This window comes from Sphaeramia orbicularis, chromosome 1 (assembly GCF_902148855.1).
Source record: "Sphaeramia orbicularis chromosome 1, fSphaOr1.1, whole genome shotgun sequence".
NCBI classification, from domain to species: Eukaryota; Metazoa; Chordata; class Actinopteri; order Kurtiformes; family Apogonidae; genus Sphaeramia; species Sphaeramia orbicularis.
Window position 1 is genome coordinate 15,896,852 of NC_043957.1, and position 27,031 is coordinate 15,923,882.

The 27,031-nt window shown below is 37.3% G+C and overlaps 1 protein-coding gene across 2 annotated transcripts in view; it reads left to right on the forward strand.

Moving 5' to 3' along the window:
- Positions 1-27,031, forward strand: part of strn (striatin, calmodulin binding protein) — a 73,761-nt gene that overhangs the window by 22,853 nt on the left and 23,877 nt on the right. For both annotated transcript variants that reach the window (XM_030160159.1, XM_030160242.1), the window contains exons 2-4: positions 9,678-9,781; positions 13,773-13,846; positions 18,003-18,087. In XM_030160159.1, the coding sequence (XP_030016019.1) occupies positions 9,678-9,781; positions 13,773-13,846; positions 18,003-18,087 (263 nt within the window). The remainder of the gene's footprint in view (positions 1-9,677; positions 9,782-13,772; positions 13,847-18,002; positions 18,088-27,031) is intronic.

Genomic DNA, 27,031 nt, shown 5'->3' on the forward strand with positions numbered 1-27,031 from the left:
TCAGAGGTGAATGTCTTCATCTGATGTTGTTTAATCCGTCTGTCATTTAATCCCTGTTTTCTTAAAGAAAACAGAGACAGACCCTCTAGTCTCATTCTGACTCCAGGAAGACGGCGGCTCAGGAGGAAGAGCTTAAAGCAACAACTATCAGGATTAAATGTTCACTTTCTACAGATTTACATCCCAGTCGTCCAGTTCTAATGAAACCCAGTGAACAGCAGAAAGCAAAGGGGTCGGGTTGAGGTCGACCACTGGGAAACGACTGGAGAAATACTTCAACTTTTCAAGTACAAACATGACATGAGTTCATTATAAAGCACAGGACAGGATCTGCACTGGACCTTTTCCTGGTGGACATTTTATGAATTGCCGTGGATCGTTGGCATTCATCGGTCGGATGTAGAGCAACAACCGCTTCCTAAAAAAGAAGAAGGGCCTTATTGGAGTTTGGAAAAAGTGGGTTACCCAGTTTCATCCTGTATTTAGAGTAAAGACACCTCTGAGCATTGGACAGGTGGCTCTGTTTTGGGGCAGGAGATTAGTCCATCCCAGTGTAAAACCACTCAATTCCAAGCTCAATATTAGTCATTTCTGTCCATTAAAGAAGGGTTTTATAAGGTTGGCTTTCAGTTCAAGTTCCACTCAAACACACTGTCCTTCTCATATATTGATTTTTTTTTTTTTATACTTCCTTTAATTATTCTTGACAGACTGTGAAATTATTGATATTTTTCATCTTCATTTGAGTCAAGATCTTTCTGTGTTTATAACTTTATTGTTAAATCTTAAAACTAAGTTGTGGTTCATTTCAGTCAGTTTTTATGGAGCTGCCTTTTATTGGCCATTGGACAAAGGAGCCTTTAACGCTGTGTTTCTCAAACGTGGGATCTGGACCCAAAATGTTACAGAGCCGGTCGGCAAGAATATTATAATCATGAATGATTGTGTTATTTTTGACATAAAAATCACAATACAACCACCAACAACCCCAAAACAACTTATCAACAGAAAACAACCAAAACAAAAAAGGAAGTTTATCCCATTATACAAGAGATCATCATTGTTTTCCTAATAAAGATTGAAGTTCAGTCAATAAATGTTAACCCTAATAAGGCATGCAGACACAAGATGAAAATGACATAAAAAAAATTCAATAAAACAACCAAAGAGATCACACTGTAAATATAAAGGATATATGGGTTTATTCACACCTGGAAAGTCCTTTGGTTCGCTTATTTGATTCAGATCAAATGCGAACTTTATTTTTTTCATTTGGGTCAGACTGAATTCTCATTTCACTTTCTGCTAGTGGATCAGAATTTGTAAACGGAAACATACATGTGACGAACTGCACTGGCATTGGACAGAAAAGTCATGGGCAGGGTGAATCAGAGATGGTCTGTGTTGATGAAAACAAACATGGTGGTCGTAGTTATCATTTTAAGAATATGTGTTCTATTTTTACAGACACAAATTTATGAAAATAACATTAACTGTCAAGAACAGCTCATTCGGAGCCAGTTTGGTAATATGGGCATCTGACCAGATGTCAGAGAGACATTCAATCTCCTCATTGCTCCACATCTGTCCACAGCTCATGGCTGCTGCTATTAGCTCCGACTACCTGTGGTTTGTTTTAGCTCAAGGCCGGTTATATTCACATAAGAAGTGAACCGGCCCAGAGTCCGTTTGGAAGTGGATCGAGACCACCTCTTTTAGGTGTCCTCGGTCCACTTGTTTGATTCGAATCAGAGTATGCATGTTTGTATTCACACCTAAAAAAAATGTCCAGACTTTCCAAGGGAAACAAACTCTGGTCTGTTTTAAATGGACCAAACGAAGTAGATGTGAATACACCCTAAAACACATTATACATCCTGTGTTTTTCTAATTATCTTTTAAATCTGGTTATGAAATTGTTTCAGGAACTACTGCTCCAGAGGAAACATCCCATATTTGTCAGATTAGATGCTAATGTTTTCATTACTGAGTTTATTTGCATAAAAAAACAAAACAAAAACAAATTGATGAACCAGTGCAAATAGGACTATCAGTACCACCAGAATGTGCCCTTGATAGTGTCCATTCAGTAAAATTAGGCTTTTCAAGTATAATTGCTGACTTTGAGTGATGATAATGGTCAGATAATGCAAATATAGCTCCTGGAATCACCTGGTTTTGATTAATGAGTCTGTGTCTGATGTTTGTTTGTGGATGAGCTGTGGTTTTATGGAGGAGCTGGAGGTTTATGTCTGCTTGTTTTGATGATAATTATGGAACCAATGAGTGCATTCACATAATGGTCAGAAAAACCAAAGTATTGACACAAAGCGCATTAATGTCAGGTTTAACCTCAACGTCTTCTCCACGTATCTGGAGTTCACCAAAAACCAAGAATCAGTAAAAAATTTTGAGTTATTATTTATTTGTTATTCTGATGTCATTTTACTTGAGATCACATTGGTCTGTATGTGGAACCTGAACTAAAAAGATTTTTTACACCATCGATTGTTTATGTCTTCAGCGTAATTTTTGCATTCATAAGTTCATCCCACGGACCAGTTCGGATCCTTTAGTGGCTTGTTTTGACCATTGGGTTGTATGTTTGACATTCTGAATAGTCCTGAACACCAAATGAGGTGACCTTAAGAAGCTTACTGTTGATTTGTTAGATGAAACAATCTGCTACTGATTTTCTACAAAACCTCAAATCTCTACTATCATTGACCCCATTGGAAAAAATGATGAATGGATGAAAAAAAATCAGTCTTGAGGGAAATTAAGTAAAAACTCAGGCATTTTGGAAGCAAATATAACAATAATTTTAAAAATCCAGTACAATGATATTTATCACAAAATAAAACTATATTATGACAGTTGTCATTGTTTTGGAGCCCAGACTCCTGTGAAAAAAAAACACCTGAATTCAGCGTGTCCCAATTAAGGATGCAAATGATCGATTAATTCATTAATCTTTAGTTGGTTGACCTTATCGATGGATTAATAATTAATTGATAAGCAGCGATTTTCCTGAGAACCTGAATTTCTTTTCCAATACAGTCTATAAGAATAAAAGCTAAATATTGTTTATACACTTAATGAAAAAAAGCATAATCATATTCTTTAATGATTGATTTATTGAACCATTGGATATAGTCAGTGTTTCCTGTGGAATTCATCTGTTGATATGGCGCTGTGTAATGGGGGGGTGCACTTGCGTGTGTTTTGTAGGTGTGTGTGTGTGTGTGGGGGGGTGTTTCTCAGCCGCACGCGCGCAGTATGGCCAGGGGATGCATACGTGTTGGTTGGTAACCGCGAGCGTGCGTGCGTCACTTTCTGTCCTACTTATAATACTATGGGGTACGGGGCAATGCAGTCCGTGCCCCCACAGAATTCAGCGTGTCCCAATTAAGGATGCAAATGATCGATTAATTCATTAATCTTTAGTTGGTTGACCTTATCGATGGATTAATAATTAATTGATAAGCAGCGATTTTCCTGAGAACCTGAATTTCTTTTCCAATACAGTCTATAAGAATAAAAGCTAAATATTGTTTATACACTTAATGAAAAAAAGCATAATCATATTCTTTAATGATTGATTTATTGAACCATTGGATATAGTCAGTGTTTCCTGTGGAATTCATCTGTTGATATGGCGCTGTGTAATGGGGGGGTGCACTTGCGTGTGTTTTGTAGGTGTGTGTGTGTGTGTGGGGGGGTGTTTCTCAGCCGCACGCGCGCAGTATGGCCAGGGGATGCATACGTGTTGGTTGGTAACCGCGAGCGTGCGTGCATCACTTTCTGTCCTACTTATAATACTATGGGGTACGGGGCAATGCAGTCCGTGCCCCCACAGAAGTGAAAGTAAAACTTGTCGCTCATTTATCTTTTCCCTACCTCCTGAAGCTTCACAAATGCTTTACATACCTGTGGCCCGAATGAGGAGCCTGGAGGATGTTTTCAACTTCTGTCTCACTGACCGTGGACTAGACCAACCTCCAGGGAAAATGCTCTGATACCGACCCCGCATTTGTGCATGTATTTATGCGGGGGTGCACTGCTCCCACAAACAGATGAGCCAGTCTGTTTTTCGCGCCACCATGTCCATAAAGACTTTCTAACTCATCAACGCCATTCTCCGGTTCCGATGACCAGCTATCCCAGCCACGGCGTCGCAGTGCGGACAAACCAGCAGCCTTCGGACAGGTGTGGACAGGTGGACAAGGGCAATTAACCAACAATTAATAATTTAATCGAGCAAATTCTTATTGACAATTAATCATTAGTCGATTAATGGTTTACATCCCTAGTCCCAATACTTTTGTCCTTATAGTGTACGTGCATTTGTGCAGAGTGTTGTTAGTGTTGTTTGTTGTTGTAGAAACCTGCTAAACATGACTGCATCACATGACTCAGCTCTGAAACCAACCTTTCGAAACCAAAGACAGTGTTGGTCCAGCCGTCTTCGCTGTAAACCATTTTACTGCCTGACATTCAGACATGTCAGTAAAATCTATCATTATGAAAATCGACGCCCCCAGAGCTCTGCAGAAACGCCGTCCCACACAGAATCCTCTGACGCCATGGCAACAGATAAAGGAGCATCACAGATGAAAACTTCACATCTTCAAGTCAGAGTCGGACGGAGGTTTGGAAGGATTGAATAAGAACTTTTTACAAAATACAAACGGATGTTAAAAAATGAATATTTGGTCAGAAAGAAAGATGAAGATCCTACAAGGAAAGGTTCATGCAAAAACACCCCCTGAATTTCACAAAAATTCCTCATTTGTGGCATTTTTTTTCTGTTTTCATTTTTCAGAAGAAATAGTTGATGTGAAATGAAACAGTAAGGGCTTTTCCAAATACATTCTGATGCTGTGAATGTTTAATGGACTGAATTTATTGGTTTCTTTAATAGGGACCATGCACATTTATGAACATCGCTGTATAAAAATACACCCATGTAAATATGCCAGAATTAGTAAAAAATAACTACTTTTCATCTGCGGTCCCATCTGCACGATGATGAAAACATCATGGTGCTCTACTTCTACTCTATTTTATGTCCCATTTAAGAAGGTAAAAAGCAGAGGGATGTGGCGTCTGGTCTAATCGTGTTCATTACATCACTTCATCAATGAGCTGGGGCTTTTCTTTCTACAAACATCTAAATGATGATGAAAACCTTCGTATCAGTCGACGTCGATAATTATGACTGTTATAAAAATGTCTCATCTTTACTTCTACTTCTTCACCGTCTAAAGGCTTCTGGTCCTGAGTGAACATTGTCACAGCGTTAAAAACGATTAGAAGGTAAAATATCTTATTAGCATTAAAATGTACCGGAAAGACAAAATAAATGTACAGTATTGATATTGTTTTTATTGTCTGATGATCTAATCATCATCGTGACGCGAGGCTGCTTTTCTTAAATTGTTTAATATTTGTTCCATGTGAATAAACGAACCCAACCAACCGAGGCACCGGATGTCAGATGGTCCTTGAACGCACCGTCAGCTCTGACCAGTATTACACTGATTTTCCAGATTCGTAAATGGGTTAAGAATGTGTTATTTCTTGTTGAAGTTCTGCATTGTACTGTCGTTTACGTCCAGTCCTCGTCGTCTTTCGGCCTCAGAGCTCGTCTCATCATTTAGAATGAGGTTTCCCATCATCATTTTCTCGGTTAAATGCAGATGCCGTCGCCTCGAGTGTGGATCGACCCAGATCCAACGGGTCGTGAATGAAGGCCTGTGTGTCCTACTTCCTACTCTGCAGCGCCGTGGTGGTTTGCAAACATGCGCTTCAGTCAGTTCATGTGTAAAACGGGCTGAAAGTGACGGTCGTGGACGCCTGCGGTGTCCGACGCCAACCGGGTTATTCCCATCCCAGACCCGGTCGGAGGATTGGTCTGTACATTATTGTCAGTAAATCCAATGCACTGAGCAACACCAGCACATGATCAGCTGCAGCTCAGTGTCAACTCTTCTAGGACAAAAAAAAAAAACTAAAGTGAATCCTGATTTGTGATGCTTCAGATTTCTGCAGATTTTGCCTCAGTCACTGAAGTTTAAAGCTCTGTATAAGTAGGAGGAAGGATTAGAGCAAGAAAACCTTCACTAAACTGTGTTAAGGCATTATAGAAATGTGTGAAATCAAAAAAGATGTGAGTATATTTAACCTCTCCATTCCTACCATTTTATCACCAGTTTCTACATTTAAACTTTTGTCGATATACATGTTACACCAAGGTACAAAGCTTTGATTCTCCACAATTGAGTCTCTAAGTTTATTTTTCAGTATTCCTGAACAACAAAACATAATTAGTGAAAGACTCACCTGGGTAGTGATGGAAGCTAATGGGACTTCCTACTTGTTTGGTGTCATGAGGTCACATGACTGGTCCACTCCATCATTAATTCTATTCAAAAAAACTGTTTCAATTAAATTTAACCCGATGTAGTTCTGGTTGTATTTTATCCACATACTTAAAATGGAACTGTTGTGAAAGTAGAGCTTATTACCTATAAGGTGTAAATCATTTTGGAACTTGGTAAATAGGTGAAAATAAACACAGATTAGGTGAAAGGAACAGGTTTAATGAAGAAAAATAAGTAAAAATGTAAACTCTCCCATTTTAAAGACCACAAGTGGTCATTTGAGTACAGATTTTTGAGTGAGGTGCACTTGAATGCACCATGAAGTCCCTATCAGTGTTGGTGAGATGATTGGATAAGCGTGAGAAAGAAATCGATGGTTTATGTGTTTAAATCGTTCTTCATGAAAACTTCCACTAAAAAGCAACGTGACCTTCAAAGACGATGGAAACCAGTTTGAGGGTGTTTTTAACTGTTTTCCTTGAGCATCATGATCTGCAGACTTTCCACTTTTCCTGTTTTCTGAAGCCTTTGTCAGACTGGAGGTGAATGTTCTCCTTTGAGGACTTCAAGGGTTGGACTGAGAAGGTCCAGACTCTGCTTCTTTTTGCTTTTTTGCATTTTATTTGCATGTTTTGTCATAATCCATCAGTGTAATTTCACGTTGTTGATACATTTCTGAATTAAATGCATTCAATGGTCAGTTGAATTAAAAGCTGTTGTCAGATAGACTCGTGCTGATTTCTGACATTAAATGCGTTTTCAGTGTTGTCGCATTGTGGTTTTACGGATCCACATTATAATGTAGTTACTGTGCATTTCCTGATCGCTGGGACTCAGCTGTTAACCAATCAGATCTGTGACGTCATCCTTGCACCCCCCCCCCAAGGTTCGACCCTCCACTCTGCTTATTCTGACGTCGGTTTGTGTTTGTGTGAAAACCAGGTCAGATGTTATATTTAATTTCAGCTCCAGGATTCGTCTGACTGTGATCGGAGATGCTGTAAACACACTGTAATCAGCATCAGGGCCAGGAAGAGGCATAGTGCATATTTATGCCAAAATCTCACAAAATCAATGAAGATAGAGGTAAAAACTAGTAAAATGTATAATAAACATGAGTCTGTGGAACCTAATGATCCACTTATAATCAGAATAACAGTTTATTCAGATTGAAAACACTTCATGTTCACGAATCAGGAGGTTTGATCTAAACCTATTCTGATATAATAACCTTTTATGTTTTGTTGTTCAGGAAAACTGTAAAATAAACTTAGTGACTCAATTGTGGAGAATCTAATTTTTTTAACAAGGTATCATTTATATTGACAATGATTTTATTGTATAGATTTTAATGTATTTAATACAAAATGGCGACTGGATCTGGTGGGAATGAAAGGGTTAAATCAGTGGTTCCCAACCTTTTTTGGCTCGTGACCCCATTTTGACGTCACAAATTTCTGGCGACCTCAGACACTCAAAACGGAGACATTTTTCTCTTGGAGATGTCTTAGCAGGGCCAGGTGGGCAAAAAAATCTTTCCATAGTCTGTTTGGTCCATTTTCTGACTGTGACTGTGTCCGAGCAGGTTGAAGCTAGTAACGCAGGCAGTCACATGATCAGGCCAAATCAAGATATGCCCTCTCAGATATTATATCCTACATTTTATTTGAACTTGATTTTTATTAGGAAAACTGTGTGGTATTTTAATTATAATGAAATATATATTGAATCATTAAAAAATATTTTTATTAGTACCATAATTTTTATTTTTTATTTTTATCAATTAGTAGAAATTTCAGGTGACCCCATTTGAATTCCAGGTGACCCCACGTGGGGTTACGAACCCAAGGTTGAAAAACTGGGTTAAACACTCAGGTTTCTTGTTGTTCCTATTCCTTAACTACAGTTTTTTTACTAATTCGATGCGATCATCATAACAAATCCCATTCATTCCTACATAAGCAGATTTTCAGATTCTTACAGCCAATTTATTACAGAGGTTTTTGTATAAAAATATTAAATCTCGTCAGTGTTTTGGGTGATTTTTCATTGTTAATTGTTCTCTGGCTCTAACATATCAAAACAAAACTCATCAAAAATCCTCTTCCTTCATGAAAACTAAATGCTATATCTGACTAGAGAAACAAATTCACAATTTATATTTAATGAGTCAAACAGGTTTCATTGTGAACAAAAAAAAATCTCCAAGGAGTAATCTCAATTTTTTTCTAATTTTCAGGAAGAAAAATCTTAATTGAATTCATTCTATAAATAATTCTCTACTTAATAAATCAAATAAGTCATAAATCTCTCCTTGTATGTATTTAAGGATAAACGTGTTAGTTTTTTAAGGTTTTGTGTCTGATTTCCCCTGTGAGCGTCTTCTACTCATCTGTCCATGTGTTTAAACCCATTGACGTTGGTCACATGGTGGCTGTTCCCACGTTCTTCACGTCCGTCCATCGTCTGATTGGACGAGGAGGGGCGGGGGGTTTAAGACGGATCACTCAGAGTCACAAGCCTAAAAGTCAGTCCAGTCTCTGTTTCCCAGGAGGCTTTGGAACCAGGGGTGGCGCCACAAAACCCCCTGACCTGTGGACGGATGGCAGCAATGAATAACCTGAACATTAACATCGGTTAAACACAAAATGAATCAACGGTTTTATTTATTGAACCAGGTTTTCGGTATAAGACAGTTTCACTAAGATTAAGTTTGAGTTTCACAAACAAAATGACTGGACCAAAACTAGGTTGTGAAGCTGTTTTTATTGGGAGTAAAATAATCAGATCTGATGCGTTTACATGCACTTCAGAAATACAGTAATCGATAAACCCAGATTTAGATGTTTTAGTCCATTATTGGATTTCTTTCAGAGTTTATACATAAGTAGTGACAGTAGAATGAAACTTCCTGTTATTGTCTTCAGCTCATGCTTGTCTAGGTCACTTCCATTTTCTACAATTTAATTCTTTTTTCCACATATGGAGATGTTTAAATAAATCAGATTAACAAGTATACATGCATGAAGACAGTAGAGTATTGGGGAGAGCTCCAGGTGTGTTAATCTGTTTTCTCATAATCAGATTACAGATGTTATCTGATAAAACAGATCAGATTATATTGTTTACATGATCACTAATAAACTCCAAAAATCGGATAATGATCAGAGTTTTAGTGTGAATGTAAACAGACTTAGTGTTTCCTGCTGACTGAGCCATAAACTACAGATAAAACACAAATACGTAGGTGTTAACCTGATGTGTGTCGTCCTGTTCTTGTTCTGCTTCCAGGCTCAGATCGCCTTCCTACAGGGGGAAAGACGAGGACAGGAGAACCTGAAGAAAGACCTGGTGAGACGGATCAAGATGCTGGAATATGCCCTCAAACAGGAGAGGTTCGTCCACAAACGCACGGTTTCCATCCAAATCCTCAGTCATTTATTTTCCTTCAACTTTTACGAACATACGTGCACTCTTCTGTCACTATGGAGGCAAAAATATGTTCATGATAATTAAAAAAATAATCAGTTACGTAGCACTGAGGTTAATCTAAAATTGCCCATAGGTGTGAATGAGAGAGTGATTGTTTGTCTCTATATGTCAGCCCTGTGATGAACTGGTGACATGTCCAGGGTGTACCCCGCCTTCACCCATGAGTAACTGGGATAAGCTCCAGCAACCCTAGTGAGGATAAATCAGGTTCAGATAATGAATGAATGAATGAGTTACGTTCTCAACTGTCAAAAATGATTCACATTTTCAGGAGAATAGTCCTCCAACACCACTCTTCTTCTGCAGCTGCCGAGGAAAGCATTGAAATATTGAACTACAACTAGATCATGAGGTGAACTTCATCTGTTTTCACATAAGCCAAGTACTGGACTGAACCAGTACCGAATTGGAGCACTAGTTATCGCACTTTGTTCAGCAGACACTCCCGAGTTGAACATATAAAAACTGAATGACTCCAGTCCACTTGGCGGTGCTATTGAACACAGAAGAAGAAGGAGAAGTGTAATCTTGGGGTTATGTTTGTTGGGGTACAACAAACGCAGTATCATGTCAATTATTACTAATGAATAATGACTTGGAATTAGCGCTGTTAGCTGGATTTATGTCTTTGATCAGTTTGGAGTCTGACATGGTTCCTTATTGTCCCTGCGGTTGTCTGGAAGTTCTCTGACTGAAGGGGGGATATTCCATCGCTCAGTGTCCAGATCATCATTCCTTTTCCATCCTCTATTTGTGTTTTATCACTAGGGCTGGGTAAAAAAAAATAGATTTGATTGATTTTAGATCAATTTCATTTTAATCTTGCACGATCGATTAGTAGTGGATGAGATTGATTTTTCAGAGCAGGACCGCGAGTACCTGACCCGGGTAGCGCTCAGGTGCCATAGGTGCCATCCATAGGTGATACTGTCACCTATGGAGGAGTGTGGAGTTAGAGGAATAGTAAAGCAGCAATGATGCACCGCTACCCCCCCGCCCACTCTTAACCAACAATCACAGAGTGCTGCCCCCCCCCTTATCCTCTCCCCTCCTCCAGTGGCTGTCTTGCACCAAGGGCCCAACATGATCATGTTTCAGGGGGGCAAAATTGGTAGCGGTGCCCCAGGGTGATAGTAATGCGCCTTAACACTAGAAGCACCAGCCAAAACAGAATGAAGATGACAAAGCAGTCCGTTCTGAGCCACTACAGAAGCATGGCAGTTATTTAAGTGTAGATTCTGCTATTTACTGCTGAAATGTAATTTTTATTTCCTTTCTAATATTAGTATTGATACCAGTATTGATGTGTTGCATGGCTGCTGCAGTCAAATAATCGGGTTACAGCTCAAAATTGTACTTTGGTATCACTAAATGAATCTGAATCAATCAATTTATACTGAATCGAATTGATATCAGATTGAATCGAATCATGATTAATTGATTCAGAAGCTTATGAACCAAGATTCAATCGATTATGGAAACTGGCCATGATACCCACCCCTATTTATTACAAAGTCGTCCTCACTACATGAAAGAACAACAACCTCTAAACCACAAGTGTGCCCTGAAAATTACCAGATTTTACAGAGATTTGATGAAGGCATGCATGTTTTTATGTGGCTTTTTCTCAGGGATTAAGTCATTTTAATACTTCTATTACATCTTTTGTCCAACTTTGTTTTGTAAATGCTCTGTTGTATCATCCTAGAACTAACAAAACAACCCAGACATGTGTCACCTGTATTCCAGTATGATGGTGGAGGGTGACCTGGGACAGATCTACATATGTGAGACCACCATATTAATGGAGTTTTAGTTTTATTTGAACTGTTTAAGTACATAAAAAATTCATCCAATATAACCATCACTGCCAACATGGGTCTGTATGTTTTTTTTGTTGTTTTTTTTTACAGTGGCCCCTTTTCCACCAACATTCCTAGGAACTTTTATTTCCTGGCATTTATTTACCTGGAATTCCTATTAATATGTGTGGTTTGTGTTTCCACCTCAAAGTTCAAGAAAATGTATTCAGATCAGTCTTGGTCATTTCCAGTCGTCGACTTGAAGTGCTGTTGAATTTCTTTTGATAGTATTCTGCAAATATGTTGGACTCATTATCCAGAGAGTATTCAGATGGACACAGATTATTACAATGCACCACTAGGGGGAGCGGACTCAAATTCTAGACATTAAACTTGTAGATTTACAAACAAAATATTCAGAATTAATGAGAATAAAGTCATTAAATTTATGAGAAAAACAAAACTCTTCAGTCTATGAGGAAAAATTTAGAAATACCAGAGAGAAGTTAAATTAAAAGACTAAAGTAACAATAAAAACCTGGATTTTGATGATAAAGAGGGAACTCTCTGTTTAAAAAGTATTGATATTCTCTGAAATTAAAGTGAAATATCTGCAGAAAAATGCAGATTCTCTCAAATTAAAGTCATTAAAGTTGAATTTACAACAAAATAAAGACTAAAGTTATCATTTACTCCATGAAAAACTAATTTTGTGAAACTAAATGCCATGTAATTCCAAAAAAAGAGGTAGAAATAGAATAAGAATTAAAGTGGTGTAAAGGATAAATTATAATAGAATATAAAATATATAAATGAAACTTATTTACAGTAAAGGTGATCAAAGGTGAGGAGGTTTGTTCAGATATTAAATCAGTTGTGAACTCTGATGTAGAAATGTGTTCAGGAGCAGAGCAGCTGAATATGACAAACTATCGGATGGGTCTTTCCATTGGTGGGCGGGGCCTAAACCTGAGGCGTGTTTTCCAAACCGAACCGTTAAGGTGTCAGAGTCAACGTGGTGGAAGTCATGGTATTGATTCTTCTTGGTAGTTCTCAGTTCAACTGGACTGGTTTAGCTCTTTTGAAAACATTTCATCTCTCATCCAAGAGACTTCTGCAGTTCAGAACTGAAAGAGAGACGAAACGTTTTCAAAAGAGACAAAATGTTTTCAAAAGAGCTAAACCAGTCCAGCTGGACCGAGAAGGACTACCAAGAAGAACAATGACCTGGGCAAATGAGACACAGACATCATGGTATTGATATGTTAATGGAGGCTCTAAAGTTCCCCCAGCCCACCTGCCTCCAAACGTACCCGTAACCTGCCTCCAGAGCTGCCAATCAAACCCTCACACTTCCGCCAGATTATGCGGCCTGTGACAAATAACTGGTTAAGAGGATGAGCCGCTGTCTGAGGTTGACGATCGGTTTCACAGCGAGTGGCTGATCGCGTTTATCAATCACTAGACGCTTCAATGGCAGCGGGTTTTAAAGGAATGTGTCCGTGAAGGCGGTGGCATGACCTCACAACTGCCACAGGCTCTGATTGGTCAACGGTTTAGGGGTTGAACATCTCTTTAAGCCGTGTTTTTATTTGTTAAAACAGGTTTTCATAAATTCAGCTCCGTCAATGTCTTCAGGACAATAAAATCAATCAGATGAACTCAACCTAAAATGCATACAGCAGTAAAAACATTATATATGATAATAAAACACTGATTTTTGTTCACAGTAACACTTTGAGTATGTTTTGCTGTAAAGGTTTAACTTTTCATACTGTGATTTTACTACTTTTACTAAAATAACTGATGTAAATACTTCTCCTACCACCTTTGTCTCATTCTTTTAATATCAGATGATGCATTTTCTGTTTGCGTTAACTGTTCTTCAGTGGCTGTTTTCGTGAAATTCATGTACATTATTAGTGTTTTAGTTTCTGAGATCAGACTTTTATTTTTATCTTATTACAGGAAGTAATGGAATATAAGTTCATAATATAAATGTTTTATATGCAGTGTGTGAGGTTTTACTGGTTAAATAATATGAATTATTCAGATTTTACAGTAATAGTTGTGTGTCTGTGTTCACTTTCAGAGCCAAATATCACAAACTGAAATATGGCACAGAACTGAACCAGGGAGAAATCAAACCTCCGAGTTATGACTCAGGTAAGACGCTGTTAGAGCCCATAAATCCCATGATTCGTTTCCCGTATATACATGCATCCTGTATACCTCCTTCTCCTGACTCTTTTTTCAGACAGGAAGGAGTTAACAGATCAATGACACACACTGGCATGTTTTCACCACAGTTTCACTATGTTTTTATTAATATTTCAGTTATTTTCTGCCGTAGGAAAGTGTGTTCAAATCTCATCTTTCTGTGACACACTCCATTAATGTCCCATGTGATTGACAGCCGACAGAGTTAGAGCCAATCACAGATCAATACACACATATCCTTTTCTCTTGCTGTATAGAATTGGACCAGTCCTTTGTCCATCAACTTGTGCAACATAATGGGCTGAATCCCTCAACTTTTACCAACCAACAGGCACTCTGGAATCACTAAGACCTGCCCTTTTCCAGTTTTATGCATAGAGGTAGAAACAGGATAGAAATAGACCTGTCCAAAATGAGACATCCCATCTGTGTGATGGACAACAACTGTTTTACTGCACGACATCAAGAAAAAAAAAATCAACATACAGAATGGAAATATTGGAAATATTATGTCCACACATCTGATGAATGTTGATCTTTAATATGAAGTCATTATTCAGCCTCATTTATCTCACATTAGAGACATTTGATGAAAATGGAATAGCAGACAACATTTATGATCAGAAAACAGTATTACAAAATGTCATTTTAGACATGTTTTCTACGCTTACCAATTATTTTATTCATTTATTCCAGTACTTTTGTGAAGCTAAGACTTTGGTAAATGTAAATCAAACATTAACAAATTATTATGAAAATGAGCAAAAAAAATGAGCACAATTATAATGAATGACAATGAACAAAAAATTTACCAAATTATTATGAAAACAAACAAAATAATCCAGAAAATGAATAAACATAAACAAAATAATAAAACAAACAAAATCATCGATAAAATGAACAAAAACATTTGGGAAATAAACAAAAATAAAGAAAATAATCAGGGAAAAATAGAAACTAATTCAGGACAAGGTGCAAATTAGTCTAGAAAATGAACAAAATTTTCAGGAAAATGCATTATTTTGTATTATGTATGATTAAACTTACTTCAACTCCAAAACTCTTTGTCCACATGAGTGAAGGTGTGTTTTCACAACAGATTTGAACATTTTTACAACGGTTGACTACGTTACTTTTGTTTTCTATAATTTCATTGTTTTTCCACATGTTCAGATGGAAAAGAATGAGATAAATCAGATTAACGGGTTTACATGCATAGAGATATCTACAGGGGTTGGACAAAATAATGGAAACACCTTCACCTCAAGATGATAATGCCCCAATCCATGCAGCTAGAATTGTTAAAGAATGGCATGAGGAACATTCTAATGAAGTTGAGCATCTCGTATGGCCGGCACAGTCCCCAGACCTCAACATTATTGAGCATTTATGGTCAGTTTTAGAGATTCAAGTAAGACGTCGATTTCCACCGCCATCGTCTCTAAAAGAGTTGGAGGGTATTCTAACTGAAGAATGGCTTAAAATTCCTTTGGAAACAATTCACAAGTTGTATGAATCAATACCTCAGAGAATTGAGGCTGTAATTGCCGCAAAAGGCGGATCTACACCATATTAAATTATATTTTGTTGATTTTTTAAGGTGTTTCCATTATTTTGTCCAACCCCTGTAAGTACTGAGGAGAAATCCAGGTGTGTTAATCTGATTTGTCATAATCAGATTACTGCTGTTATTTGATAAAACATCAGATTATACTTTTTACATGATCATTAATAATCTGATAACTCCACAAATCAGATAATGATCAGAGTTTTAGTGTGAGTGTAAACAGGCTCAGTAACAGGAAGTTTGATTCTATGGTCACTACATATGTACGTACTGTGAAAGAAATCCAATAACAGGCTGAACTGTCTAAACCAGGGTGTATTTTTATTTATTTATGTATTTATTTATTTATTTATTGGTTTATTTAATAGGACCATGCACATGTATGAACATTGCTGTATAAAAAATACACCCATGTAAATATGCCAGAATTAGTCAAAATAACTACTTTTCATCTGCAGCTGCAGGCAGGTGACAGAAACAAGACATAAAACAGCCAACATTAATACATCACTCATTCGCTATAAATTGAAAAATGTAAAAATACACATAATGATGACATAGACACCATCAAAACGAACAGACAAATAAACAAAAAACAAATAGACATAGGATGATCACGTGGGCATTAGCCTATACATTCACCTCTATACTTACATCCAACTAAACAGACAGTGTATGGGTGATGAAATGTATGTCAGTTAAAAATGAATACATCTGTGGTTTTCTAGGAGCCTCTGTTTTAAGTGAGTTTTAGTTGTATGTTGGACATTCTCTTATTGGGAGGGGCAGGCTATTCCAGAGTTTATCTCCTACTATTGACAGTACGTTTTTGTCCAAAAGTGATGCATCTGAATGGTATCACACAGTTCCCCTGTACAGAGGCCTGTGTACTACCTCAGCTATCAAGTCTTTGAAAGAAGACATGCAGTGGGGGAGGGGCAAGGTTTTGAAGCACTTTATATAAAAAACAAGCATACATAAATTTTTTTTCAATTCTCAAAACTTAGAAGTTTGTTTCTCTAGTATATCACAGTGATGAAATGACAAAGCCTTTTTATCAAAAGATTCTATAGCTTTCTTAAAGAAAGATTCAATGCTTTTAAGTGTAGTCATGCCATTTAGTGACCAGTTTATAAAACAGTACTCAATGTGTGAGAAGATCATAGTGTATAAGAACAGCTTAGCAGCTTTGGTGTCAAGAAATGGTCTAATGTTTCAAATTTTGCTAATTGAATTTAAAAAATTATCAATTTTCTTTTTTTTTTTTTTTTTAACTTATTTTCTATTAAAGTTTTCTTGAACTATTACAGTGGAAAGGTGAAACACATATACATTGCTGAGTATTCAACCTTGCGATGAATCATCATGTCCTTGATCTGTGGTAGTAGAATAAATGGTGGTGGCGTCCTCTTCCTGCCTTCTATAATTTGTCCATTTTTCCCACTTGTTATCAAATTGTGATTCTTGCAGTCTCAGTTTGTGTGTCAGTCCATAACGTAAATCTCTTCCACAGTGCACGCCCACTGGTCCATGGTCGGGGGTGTTAGTTTGTATCACAATCTTGTGATAGACTTTTTACTTGCAGATAACAATATTTTAATTAGGTACTGATTCGCTTTGGGTGCTACCTCACCCGTCAAAAGTCCCAAGTACAGTACCTTACAAGATTTGGGTATTCCATACACTATTAATTTTTTTAAGGTCTGCCATATTTTGTCCCAATACGGTTTTATCTTTTGGCAAGTCCAAAATATATGCATTTGGTCTACATCCATGAGTCCGCATGATCTCCAGCATGGTTACTGGATTGCTATCACTCCCCTCCTGATTTTAGGAGTAATAAAATATCATATCAAATTTTTTCCATTTGAACTCTCTTCACGTCCTGGAGTTAGTGGATGTGCACTGCGTTTCACACATGGTAGATCATTCCTCTTCAGTTATTTCTTCCCCAAGCTCCTTTTCCCATTTCTCTTCGATATAAAGACGAACTATTTCTACATGACATCAAACCTTTGTATAAAGCTGAGATTGTTCTGCATTTCTTCCCCTTGTATGCTTTCTGAAATATCCCTATTATTTCATTTGTTGTGTCAGTTTTTATCTCTTTTTCAAAAAAGAAAGAAAAAGAAATTATCGATTTTCATATTTCTGAGGTACATGTAAATGTATCAGATCTGATTATTACAATTATCTGATAATTAACAGTTATTGGATGTATATGGTCATGTAAACGTGCTCAGAGATTAGTTTTGTCCTTGTGGTTCTTCAGTTCTAAGCTTTGGAACTTGGTAAATCGGAGAACATTAACACTAATTAGGTGGAAGGAACAGGTTAAAAGAGTTGAAATGTGATGTTTGAATCAGATGTTTTAATAACTGCAGGAAATTTTAATACTCATTGACATGAATTACATTGTAGTACACATCCTTCTGTCCAGATGAGTCATGTGGTCACGGCGCCTCCATGTGGTCGATCGGACAGGGGCAATGGGATGTAAAGTATTCTGTAACATGTGTGTCTGTGTTTTATCAGACGAGGGGAACGACACAGAGCTGCCCAGTCCTCCAAACAGCAGCCATCAGCTCAGCTGGAAACAGGGACGCCAGCTGCTCAGACAGTGAGTGAACATGCATGGCAGAACGTACACACATCAGTCAGGACCCCATGTGGTCAGGTGGATGAATACAGATGGGGAAAAGACTAAACAAACACACACATCTATGTGTTCAGCAAAATGCATCAACAGAAACACGTTCATTTACGGTGAAGGTTGTTCAGCATCTTTATCATTATACTGTAATAAAATGAAATCAGTATAAACCCTGAGGACTGACTGTGCTATTCTGCAATATTTTACAACAGATCTGCTTTAGAGTTTAAACATGTTTGTATAATATCTTACATACTTTAATTAGATGAATTGAAACCAAACGACCTAAGTGCTGATTCCATGTGTAGGACAAAGCATGATTTCACATATATATTGTTTATTTGCTCATTTTGATGATTATTTCCTAAATTTTTGGAGTATTTTCATTTATTTTCTTCATTATTCTCTCCTTTTGTTCCTTATTTTATTCACTTTTGCTCATTTTGTTGGTCTCTTCATTTCGTTCATTTTTTGGTTTATTTTCTACTTTATTTTCTTCATTTTTGCTAATTTCAATCATTTTCCCCATTTCAAATTTTTTATTATTATTATTTTCGTAGTTATTCTTTAATTTCTTTTCTGCTTTCTCCTATCAGTCACTTCAGGTGTTTTGGTATAAATACTGTGTTTTACAGAGAATGTTGCAATATGGGTCATTGTTAGCATACCTGCTGCTAGTTTTTTGAGTTTGTCAGATAATTTGTAGTGATTCTGTTGAGTCACTTTAACCTGCAGGAGTTTATGTTGTGTTTTAGTCGAGTTCAGTGCATGTATCAGGTGATGGACACTGATGGGAACTGATGATCTTATTTTAAAGTGTGGTGGTTCATCTGGTCTGTCATTTTACTTTGGGTTTATTGTGATCATCATCAGTGAAGCTGTGACTCTGAGTCCATTTGGTCTTTGGGATGAAGATGAAACCACGTCCATGCAAATGGGTATAAATAATGTGATGCTTAGCTTATTTCAGCTCGACCTCACTTTCACTGAGCTAAACCGTTATTACATATGACATAAAATCACCCACATCATAGATCGGATGATACTTATGTGTGTCGTGGTGTTAGGACATGCAACAAAATAGGTAGCCCTTGAAAATGTCAAATTTAATCTTTAAGTCATGTTGTATTTTGATAAATCGACCACAGAGGTGGTGAGTCTGATCAATTATTTTCTCACCTGATGATTTATTTTAGAATTTAACACTCACAGTTTTAGGTTTTCTCTTCTATTGTTGTGTTGCTCGTGGCTGCAGTCGTTACAACAGTTTACATTGTGTTGCTGTGATGACGTATAATAATAATAATTACATTTATATAGCACTTTTCTTTCAATGGAATCTCAAAGTGCTACAAAGTAAAGAAAGTTCTACATTAAAAAAAAAAAATACTGCATTAAAATAAATTAGTACATTAAAAATAAAATCCTATATGTATGTAGGGCTGTGCCGTTAATTGATTTTAAATCAAAATCGGATTTTTTAATTAGGACGATTTTTAAAAAAGGGATATCGTCAAATCAATTTCATCTCTCTCATGCCTCCGGGCCACGCACCTGGGGCCTACCGTAGGCTCCTCCTCCTATCTGTGAGAGTGGTCTTTCACAGAAGTCCGTGTAGTGACCACAGACGTTAAATCTGTGATGGTCCCGCAGTAGTGATACCAATGTAAGCTGTGGTTTCACGCACGGATCCCCCAATTCAAATATAACTGCATGGGGATCACTCCTCTTACATTGTTTCGCATGGATCCATACCGTACCGTCTTCTTCCGATCCGGGTCCAGGTCACGGGGGCCGCAGCCTCAGCAGAGGAGCCCAGACAACCCTCTCCCCAGACACATCCACCAGCTCCGGGGATATAATCCCTCCAGGGTCCTGGGTTGGTCTGGCACGGATCCCCCAATTTAAATATGATCGCATGGGGATCACTCATATTACATGGTCTACGCACACGTGACTGATGCCTGTCACTGCCTTACATTGGTGTCACTTCTGTGGGCCCATCATGTGATACCATCACAGATTTGAGGGAGGGAGCAATGCCTTGCATTGCAGCCTGCTCACAAAAATGACATGCTGACTTATGTTGTCTTTTATAGTTTTACCCAAAGATCTACATCAAAATCAAAGATCGAGTTTTTTGAGGAAAACATCTAGATTTTATTTTTGGCCAAAATCCTGCAGCCCTACATGTATGTGTTGTCTTATGTTGTGTTGTTGTAGTGAACTGAGCCAAGTCAGTTTCAGCTGATTCCAACAGGATACATAACCTCATAGGCGGAGGTGGAAATGCTAAAATTACTCCCTAAAAATCTACTTGCCTACTTTGGCATGTGTTGAGTCATATTACCCATTGAAGTCCTGATTTAATCTACTTCAGAATCTGTCCTGATGATGACTGAAAATCAGTGATGACCAGTGTTGATGTGACAGATAAACGCAGGCTTTAATGTGGGCTGACGTTTCCATGGCTTTAACACACTGTGGGTTTTATTGTTGCTGCCTCTGTTTTGTCCCCAAAGATGGTGATTCATGCTGATGACTTTTAATAAAATACAGTGTGAGATCACATGGTTTTAGTTTGTGCAGTTGGAGAATGTCATTAAACACTTTTACTGCAGTACCTTAGTGCATATTTGAGGTACTTGTACTTTACTGGTGTGCATCATTACCTGCATTTTCATACTTTTCACTGCATGACATTTGTTCAACAGATTCAGTTGCTCTTCCAGTTCATGTATCTCAAATTGTGAAGTTTATGAAGAACTGAAGGATGAAGTCTTTCCTCTAAGGCTGGGGTTCCCAAAGTGAGGGGTCACAAGATACATTTTTCAGAAGATTCTTGATGTGACCCCTGAGGTGATTAATGACAGATTTATGGCAGTATTGTAACACTCAAAAACAGAGAATAGGAGGTTTACTCTGTGTCTTAAGGAGCACAGGAGGTGCTTTTACTTTCTAAGTGCAGAGTTCAGAACAACCACACAATCACTTCAGCTTGATATTGACATTTTTCAAACTACAGGTTTGAATAATGGTGTCACATTATCCCATAAAGACCCAGTGCTACTGTTATGGCAGTCCCCAAATGATTTTTTCTTTATTTTTAACCTTTCTTTAGGGATTTGTCACCATTTATTCAAGCCAATAAACACTATAAAACAGACACATTAACCTAAATAAATATTAACACAAACCCCCCCTTAAACCCCTGCACATAAAACAGAACACAATGAGTAAAATATCCAGTACCCACAATGCAATGCGGCAAATATGCCACACTATCATTTTCAAGTGACACATGACTTTACGGCACCACAGTGTGCACCAGTGGATTTCTTCTGAGCAGCTCATCAGTATGACAGCAGCAATGTTCAGTCAGACGTTACATGGAGATTACTTTGACCTGTTCTGCTTTTATCTTATAGTTAACTGTTACCTCCGCCAAGGAGGTTATGTTTTTGGCAGGGTTTGTTTGTTTGTTTGCTGGTTAGTTAGCAACATAACTGAAAAAGTTATGGATGGATTTTCAGGAAATTTTCAGAAAATGTTGATACTGGCACAAGGAACAAATGATTAAATTTTGGTGGGGGGTATGATCTGCCTTGGTGGAGGTCTGCACTCTCCAAGTGCTTTTCTAGTTATATATATAATCATATCACAGTTGTCAGGCTCTTTAGTTCTTTTGTGTTGTGCCCATGTTTGGATACGCCATTTAATGCGTACATTTTTTCATGTTTCAGTCACTTTGGGGATAGTGAGGGTCACCAGTCTCTGACACTGTTATTTTGGGGGTTGTGAGTTTAAAAGTTTGGGAACCCCTACTCTAAGGGTTAATTTTCTCATCGTCATCTCTCTTAATCTAGATCAGGGGTGTCAAACATACAGCCTGGGGACCTAAACCAGCCCCACAGGATGAATTTGTGAAATGCATAAATTGTGTCGAAGTGCAGTTGACATTTACAGCTACTTTTCAGTGAAAGTGATTGCTATTCCTAATTTCTAAACTGGGGTTGTATTGTTCTAGTAAGAGTCACAGATTTAATACAAGAAAAGCACTCGGAGAGCACAGACCTCCGCCAAGACAAATCTGCCCCCCCCCCCCCCCCCATCACCACCAAAATTTAATCATTTCTTCCTTGTGCCAGTATCAACATTTCATGAAAATTTCATGAAAATCCATCCATGACTTTTTGAGTTATCTTGCTAACAAACAAACAAACGCGCACAAAGCAAATTGATCACAATACCTCCTGGCGGAGGTAATAACACTGACCCAGAAATAAACAGCAGATGATGAAGACGACAATCCACGGTTTGAGAGGGGGTCCAGATGTAGCATCAAGTTTTCAGTGTAGTCACTCTAGGATCAAAGGGACTGAGGTCGAATGTTTCTTTTATTGAGTTTCACTGCAGCATGATGATGTTCAAGTGGCAACTTTAATCTGTACTCTTGTACAGTATTGAAAACATTTGAAAAACATTTCATAAAGTCATTTCCACTGCGTAAAGTTCATATAACATGAATAAATAACATGATATTGAATCATTTCCACAACGTTGAAATCATTCACACACGCGTTTCTGAAAATTCCAAGTCTTAATCGAATAAACCAACATTTTCATACCTTGCTGTGCTCTCCAAGGAACACTAACATGTACGAAATAATCCATTTGTCATCAAATGAGATTCAGACCAAACAAAGTGACTTGAGGTTTGTGTAAAAATCGAACAAACAAGACAATGTTACAGCAGTTTATGTTGTGTTGCTGTGATAATGTATGTTTTGTCATATCGACTCGCATCGATTTAAAATGATATCGATTACAATTTTTCTGAATCGAAGCTTTGTTTTCGTAATTTTGCTGCTGCTAAACATCGGTTCCACTGTTGTGTTTCACACAGACACTTATTGTGACACAAACAACACAAACATGTAATGTAGCTCAGAAGAGATGAGGATAAAAAGGCAGAAAACATCTATATGTTCACTTTTCTTCACTGGAACCATCACTTACTCCTTTAAACTTTTAAGCTTTTACACAAATATTTAAAATTTGGCTTTGTTTTATGTTAGTTCCATCCTATCCTTAGTTGGATACAGATGTGTTGAAGCCGGCAGTGCACATGTTTGTAGATGTCATTTGACTTGTTTGTTTATATCTATAGATATTTTTCTATATACTTTATACTTTTGTCATTGTTTTTGTTATTCCTATAGAGATATTATCATTATATAGATACTTTTTATACATCCTTTTTACTTACCATATTTTCCGGCCTATAAGCCACACCTGGCTATAAGCCGCACTCACCCCATCTCCAATATTTCACCATCGCTTCATTGATTGATTCATCCCTTCATTAGCCCAGAAAACATAAATTAGCCGCACCATTTTAGAGCTGCGGGTTCACGGTGTGGGGAAAAAAGTAGCAGCTTATAGACCGGAAATTACAGTATATACTTTTTGTTTCAGCTGGTTCTGGAATGAAGTTGTTTATCTTTTTCACATTTCACATTTTGCTATTTTTTTCGCCTGTTCAAATAAATGTGTAATCAAAGAAACAATCGATAGATTAATCCAGTGGTTTCCAACCTGTTTTAGCTCATGACCCCATTTTAACAATCACAAATTTCTGGCAACACCAGACATTTTTCTGCTAAAATTAATTTGTTTTTGATCGTGTAATAGTTTGCTGTACTATGTTGCAAATAAACGTTAATTTTAGATGACATTTAGTCTATATAATTTATATTATTATGGACGGAGGCAGAAAAGCCAGGTTGAGATTACTGCACAAAGTGAGAATTTGATTTTCCTTGGTCAGGATATGTACAGTCAGTCCAGCTTGTATTTACAAGGCTGACAATTAATACTGAACAAACAATAACTCAAACTATGAATTATGAAAGAGCTGCAGCATCTGAAACCGACCACAATGAACATTTGAAAGATAAACAGAACCACAGGGCTTCAGTTTCAGCTTCACAGTTTGTCTTTTATGCATTGTGATTCTCTCTCTCAACTCACCATGTATTTTTTATTAGTAAGTTGTTTTTTTTTTTTATCAATTACTAGAAATCTCAGGTGACCCCATTTGAATTCCACGTGACCCCACGTAGGGTCCCAACCCCAAGGTTGAAAAACACTGGGTTAATCGATTACAAGAATAACCAACAGCTGCAGCTCTTGATGTGTTTTTGTAATGTTCAGATGCTGGAACCCAAACCTAGTCGAGTTCATCTGATACCAACAGGGGACCAGAGGTTTAGAACAGGATACATAACCTTCATCACAGTTTTAAGTTCTTCTTCCATTGTTGTGTTGGGTTCTGTGTAACCCCTGAACTAAAGAAAGTCTTTAAAATCATCAGATCAACAGTAAAACTCTGATGCCTCCAGCCTCTAATCTCAGTATTAAACACGTCCGGTGTTTTCTTAACGTCCTCGTCCACACCGATGCGCGTGGGCGTGTGTCCGCGGCTGTGTGGCGGCGTCCGTTGGCGTCTTTGACAGTGTGCGTCTGTGTGGGACAGTGAATGGAGGATTGTGTGGCGGCGTGGAGGCCTCCTGCGATCGGAGAGGCTGGTACAGACGGAGGGAGGCCGGCGCTCTGTCCATGAACAAACACTGCGTCCTGTCGGGTTAAACTTCGTCGTCTGGTGGAGGTTGAGTCTGGACAAGCCCTGAACCCGCCGCCGCTCAGCTCTCGTAAGTTGCTGTAAGTTAAAGGACGTTTTATCTAATCACCATCTGAGAACAGATATCTGGGATTTTAACAGATGAGTTGCTGTCCTTCATTCCTCACATTCAGCAACTTTTAAGGAGACCTGGTTTTGACTCTAAATCTTGTTGAATCTTGTTGCTGCCACTTCCATGTCTGTGCTGGATTATGGGGACATTATTTCTGTGGTTTCCTGTATATCACAGTGCCTTAGGTTTGTTATAAACCCTGAAACATTCACTCATCACTGTGTTTTTTTACACTCAAGTTGGATGGACAAACTGAAACAATGGTATCTTTTTATTTCTGAATGTATTTTAGGTGTGTTTCCTTCATATTTACTGATCTACATCTGTTGGAATGACTTTAATAATTGTTGTCTCTGGTCCCAAGATCTGTTATCTCTGTGTCTATCTCTAAATCAGAACGGAACTGAGATTGAAATCTGTTCAATGTTCTGGTTCCACTGAAGGGAACAAGGAGATAAAAATGGATAAAAGGGAGCTGGTCTCTTTAAATAAATTTAAAGTCATTTTAACTGAATGGGATGTGGATGATTTACATCTGATTAAATTGGGTTCTGCTTTTAAGGAATATTGTTGATTATATGTTTAGTATCTTTGTAATTATTGGTCATGTTTTACATATATCTATATATCTATCTATATATATCTATATCTATATATATCTATATCTATATCTATATATATTTATATATATATATATATATATATATATATATATATATATATATATATATATATATATGGTTTTAGCACTGAGTTTGATTCTGTGTTTTATGTAAGTTTTTAGAGGATAATTTGAGGATAATTTGAGAGGATAATTTGCTAGAAGAGTTACGGGATTAAGAACCTCTCTGGCCAAGATGGGCAACAACAAATACAAAACACACCTACAAATTTGCACAGTTCACGCAAACATATAACAAATAAAAGAAAAAAAACTAAATTTACAGGCAGATTATGGAAAACAAGTACATCTTGTGAAGTCAACCTAAAGAACTTTCAATTTGTATTTAAAAGCAGTAAATGAAATGAACTCAGCGTTCAGTCTTTGTGCAACATATGCCATGCATAGGAGTAGAGTTGATGAAAGTGCTTTTACCCATTTCAGTAGAGACAAATAGAACAGAAACAGTAAAGATCACCACTTCTGTGTACAAACAACAGTAAATATTGTTATCGTTAAATATCGGTAAATATCATTAGTATAAAAATGCAAATTAGTTTCTGATACATTTAGACCCAGGTCATTGATATAAATAATGAACAAGAGAGGACCTAGTGCAGAACCAGATCAAGACCAGATAAGTAGTCAAGTATGGAAAGAACTCAATTGCAAACTAATAATGTCATATTTTAACACTCCTTTGATCATTTCTCTTTATGTTAAAGAACCCATGGCTGCATTTTGTTGGAGAAAAAGTAGAAAAACAAGTGATTACGCTCATGCTTTTTGGGTTTGAACACATTCTACATGTGACTTTTTCCTTTGATCCTCTGTTATTCTCATTGGGGTCGAAACCTAATGATGTATATAACATGTACCAGAAGTACATCCTACAAATACCTTTACTAATTACAGAAGATTATAACACTTGACTGGAAGGTTTGGTAAAAATGAAAATAAATGGGATTCAAACTAATCTACGAGGCGTCTAAAAAAACCCAAAATACATAACAATAGAGAAAAATGGACAATATTTGACAACTTTTGCCAGGGTATGTAGATTTATGAGCACAACTCTAATCCATTGAATACAATTCAACTTTTAGGGTTCCGTTGGCTTGGTTTTGTCACCAATAGATAAGTACAATCAAACACCTCATGTTGTTTTATAAATACAATCACAGCATTCTCATTTTTTTCACTGAATACTTCTCTAAATCTTCTCCAAACAGTGCTAATTCAGACTCTTCTTAAGACTTCTTCTTAAGCCGAAGGTCCATGTCCTTTGGATTGGTCAGCCATAACATTATCAGCTGTTACTGATGAATATTTACAGGGTTTCTGCAGGTCATTATAAAGCATTAAAAGTCATTAAAGAGATTTTTTTTAATTTTTAAATTAAGGCCTTAAATGGCATTAAAAAGTATTAAATTCGATGTTCAGAGGCATTGAATAATTAAATACACTTGATGGAAAAAGAGCATTGTTATTCACG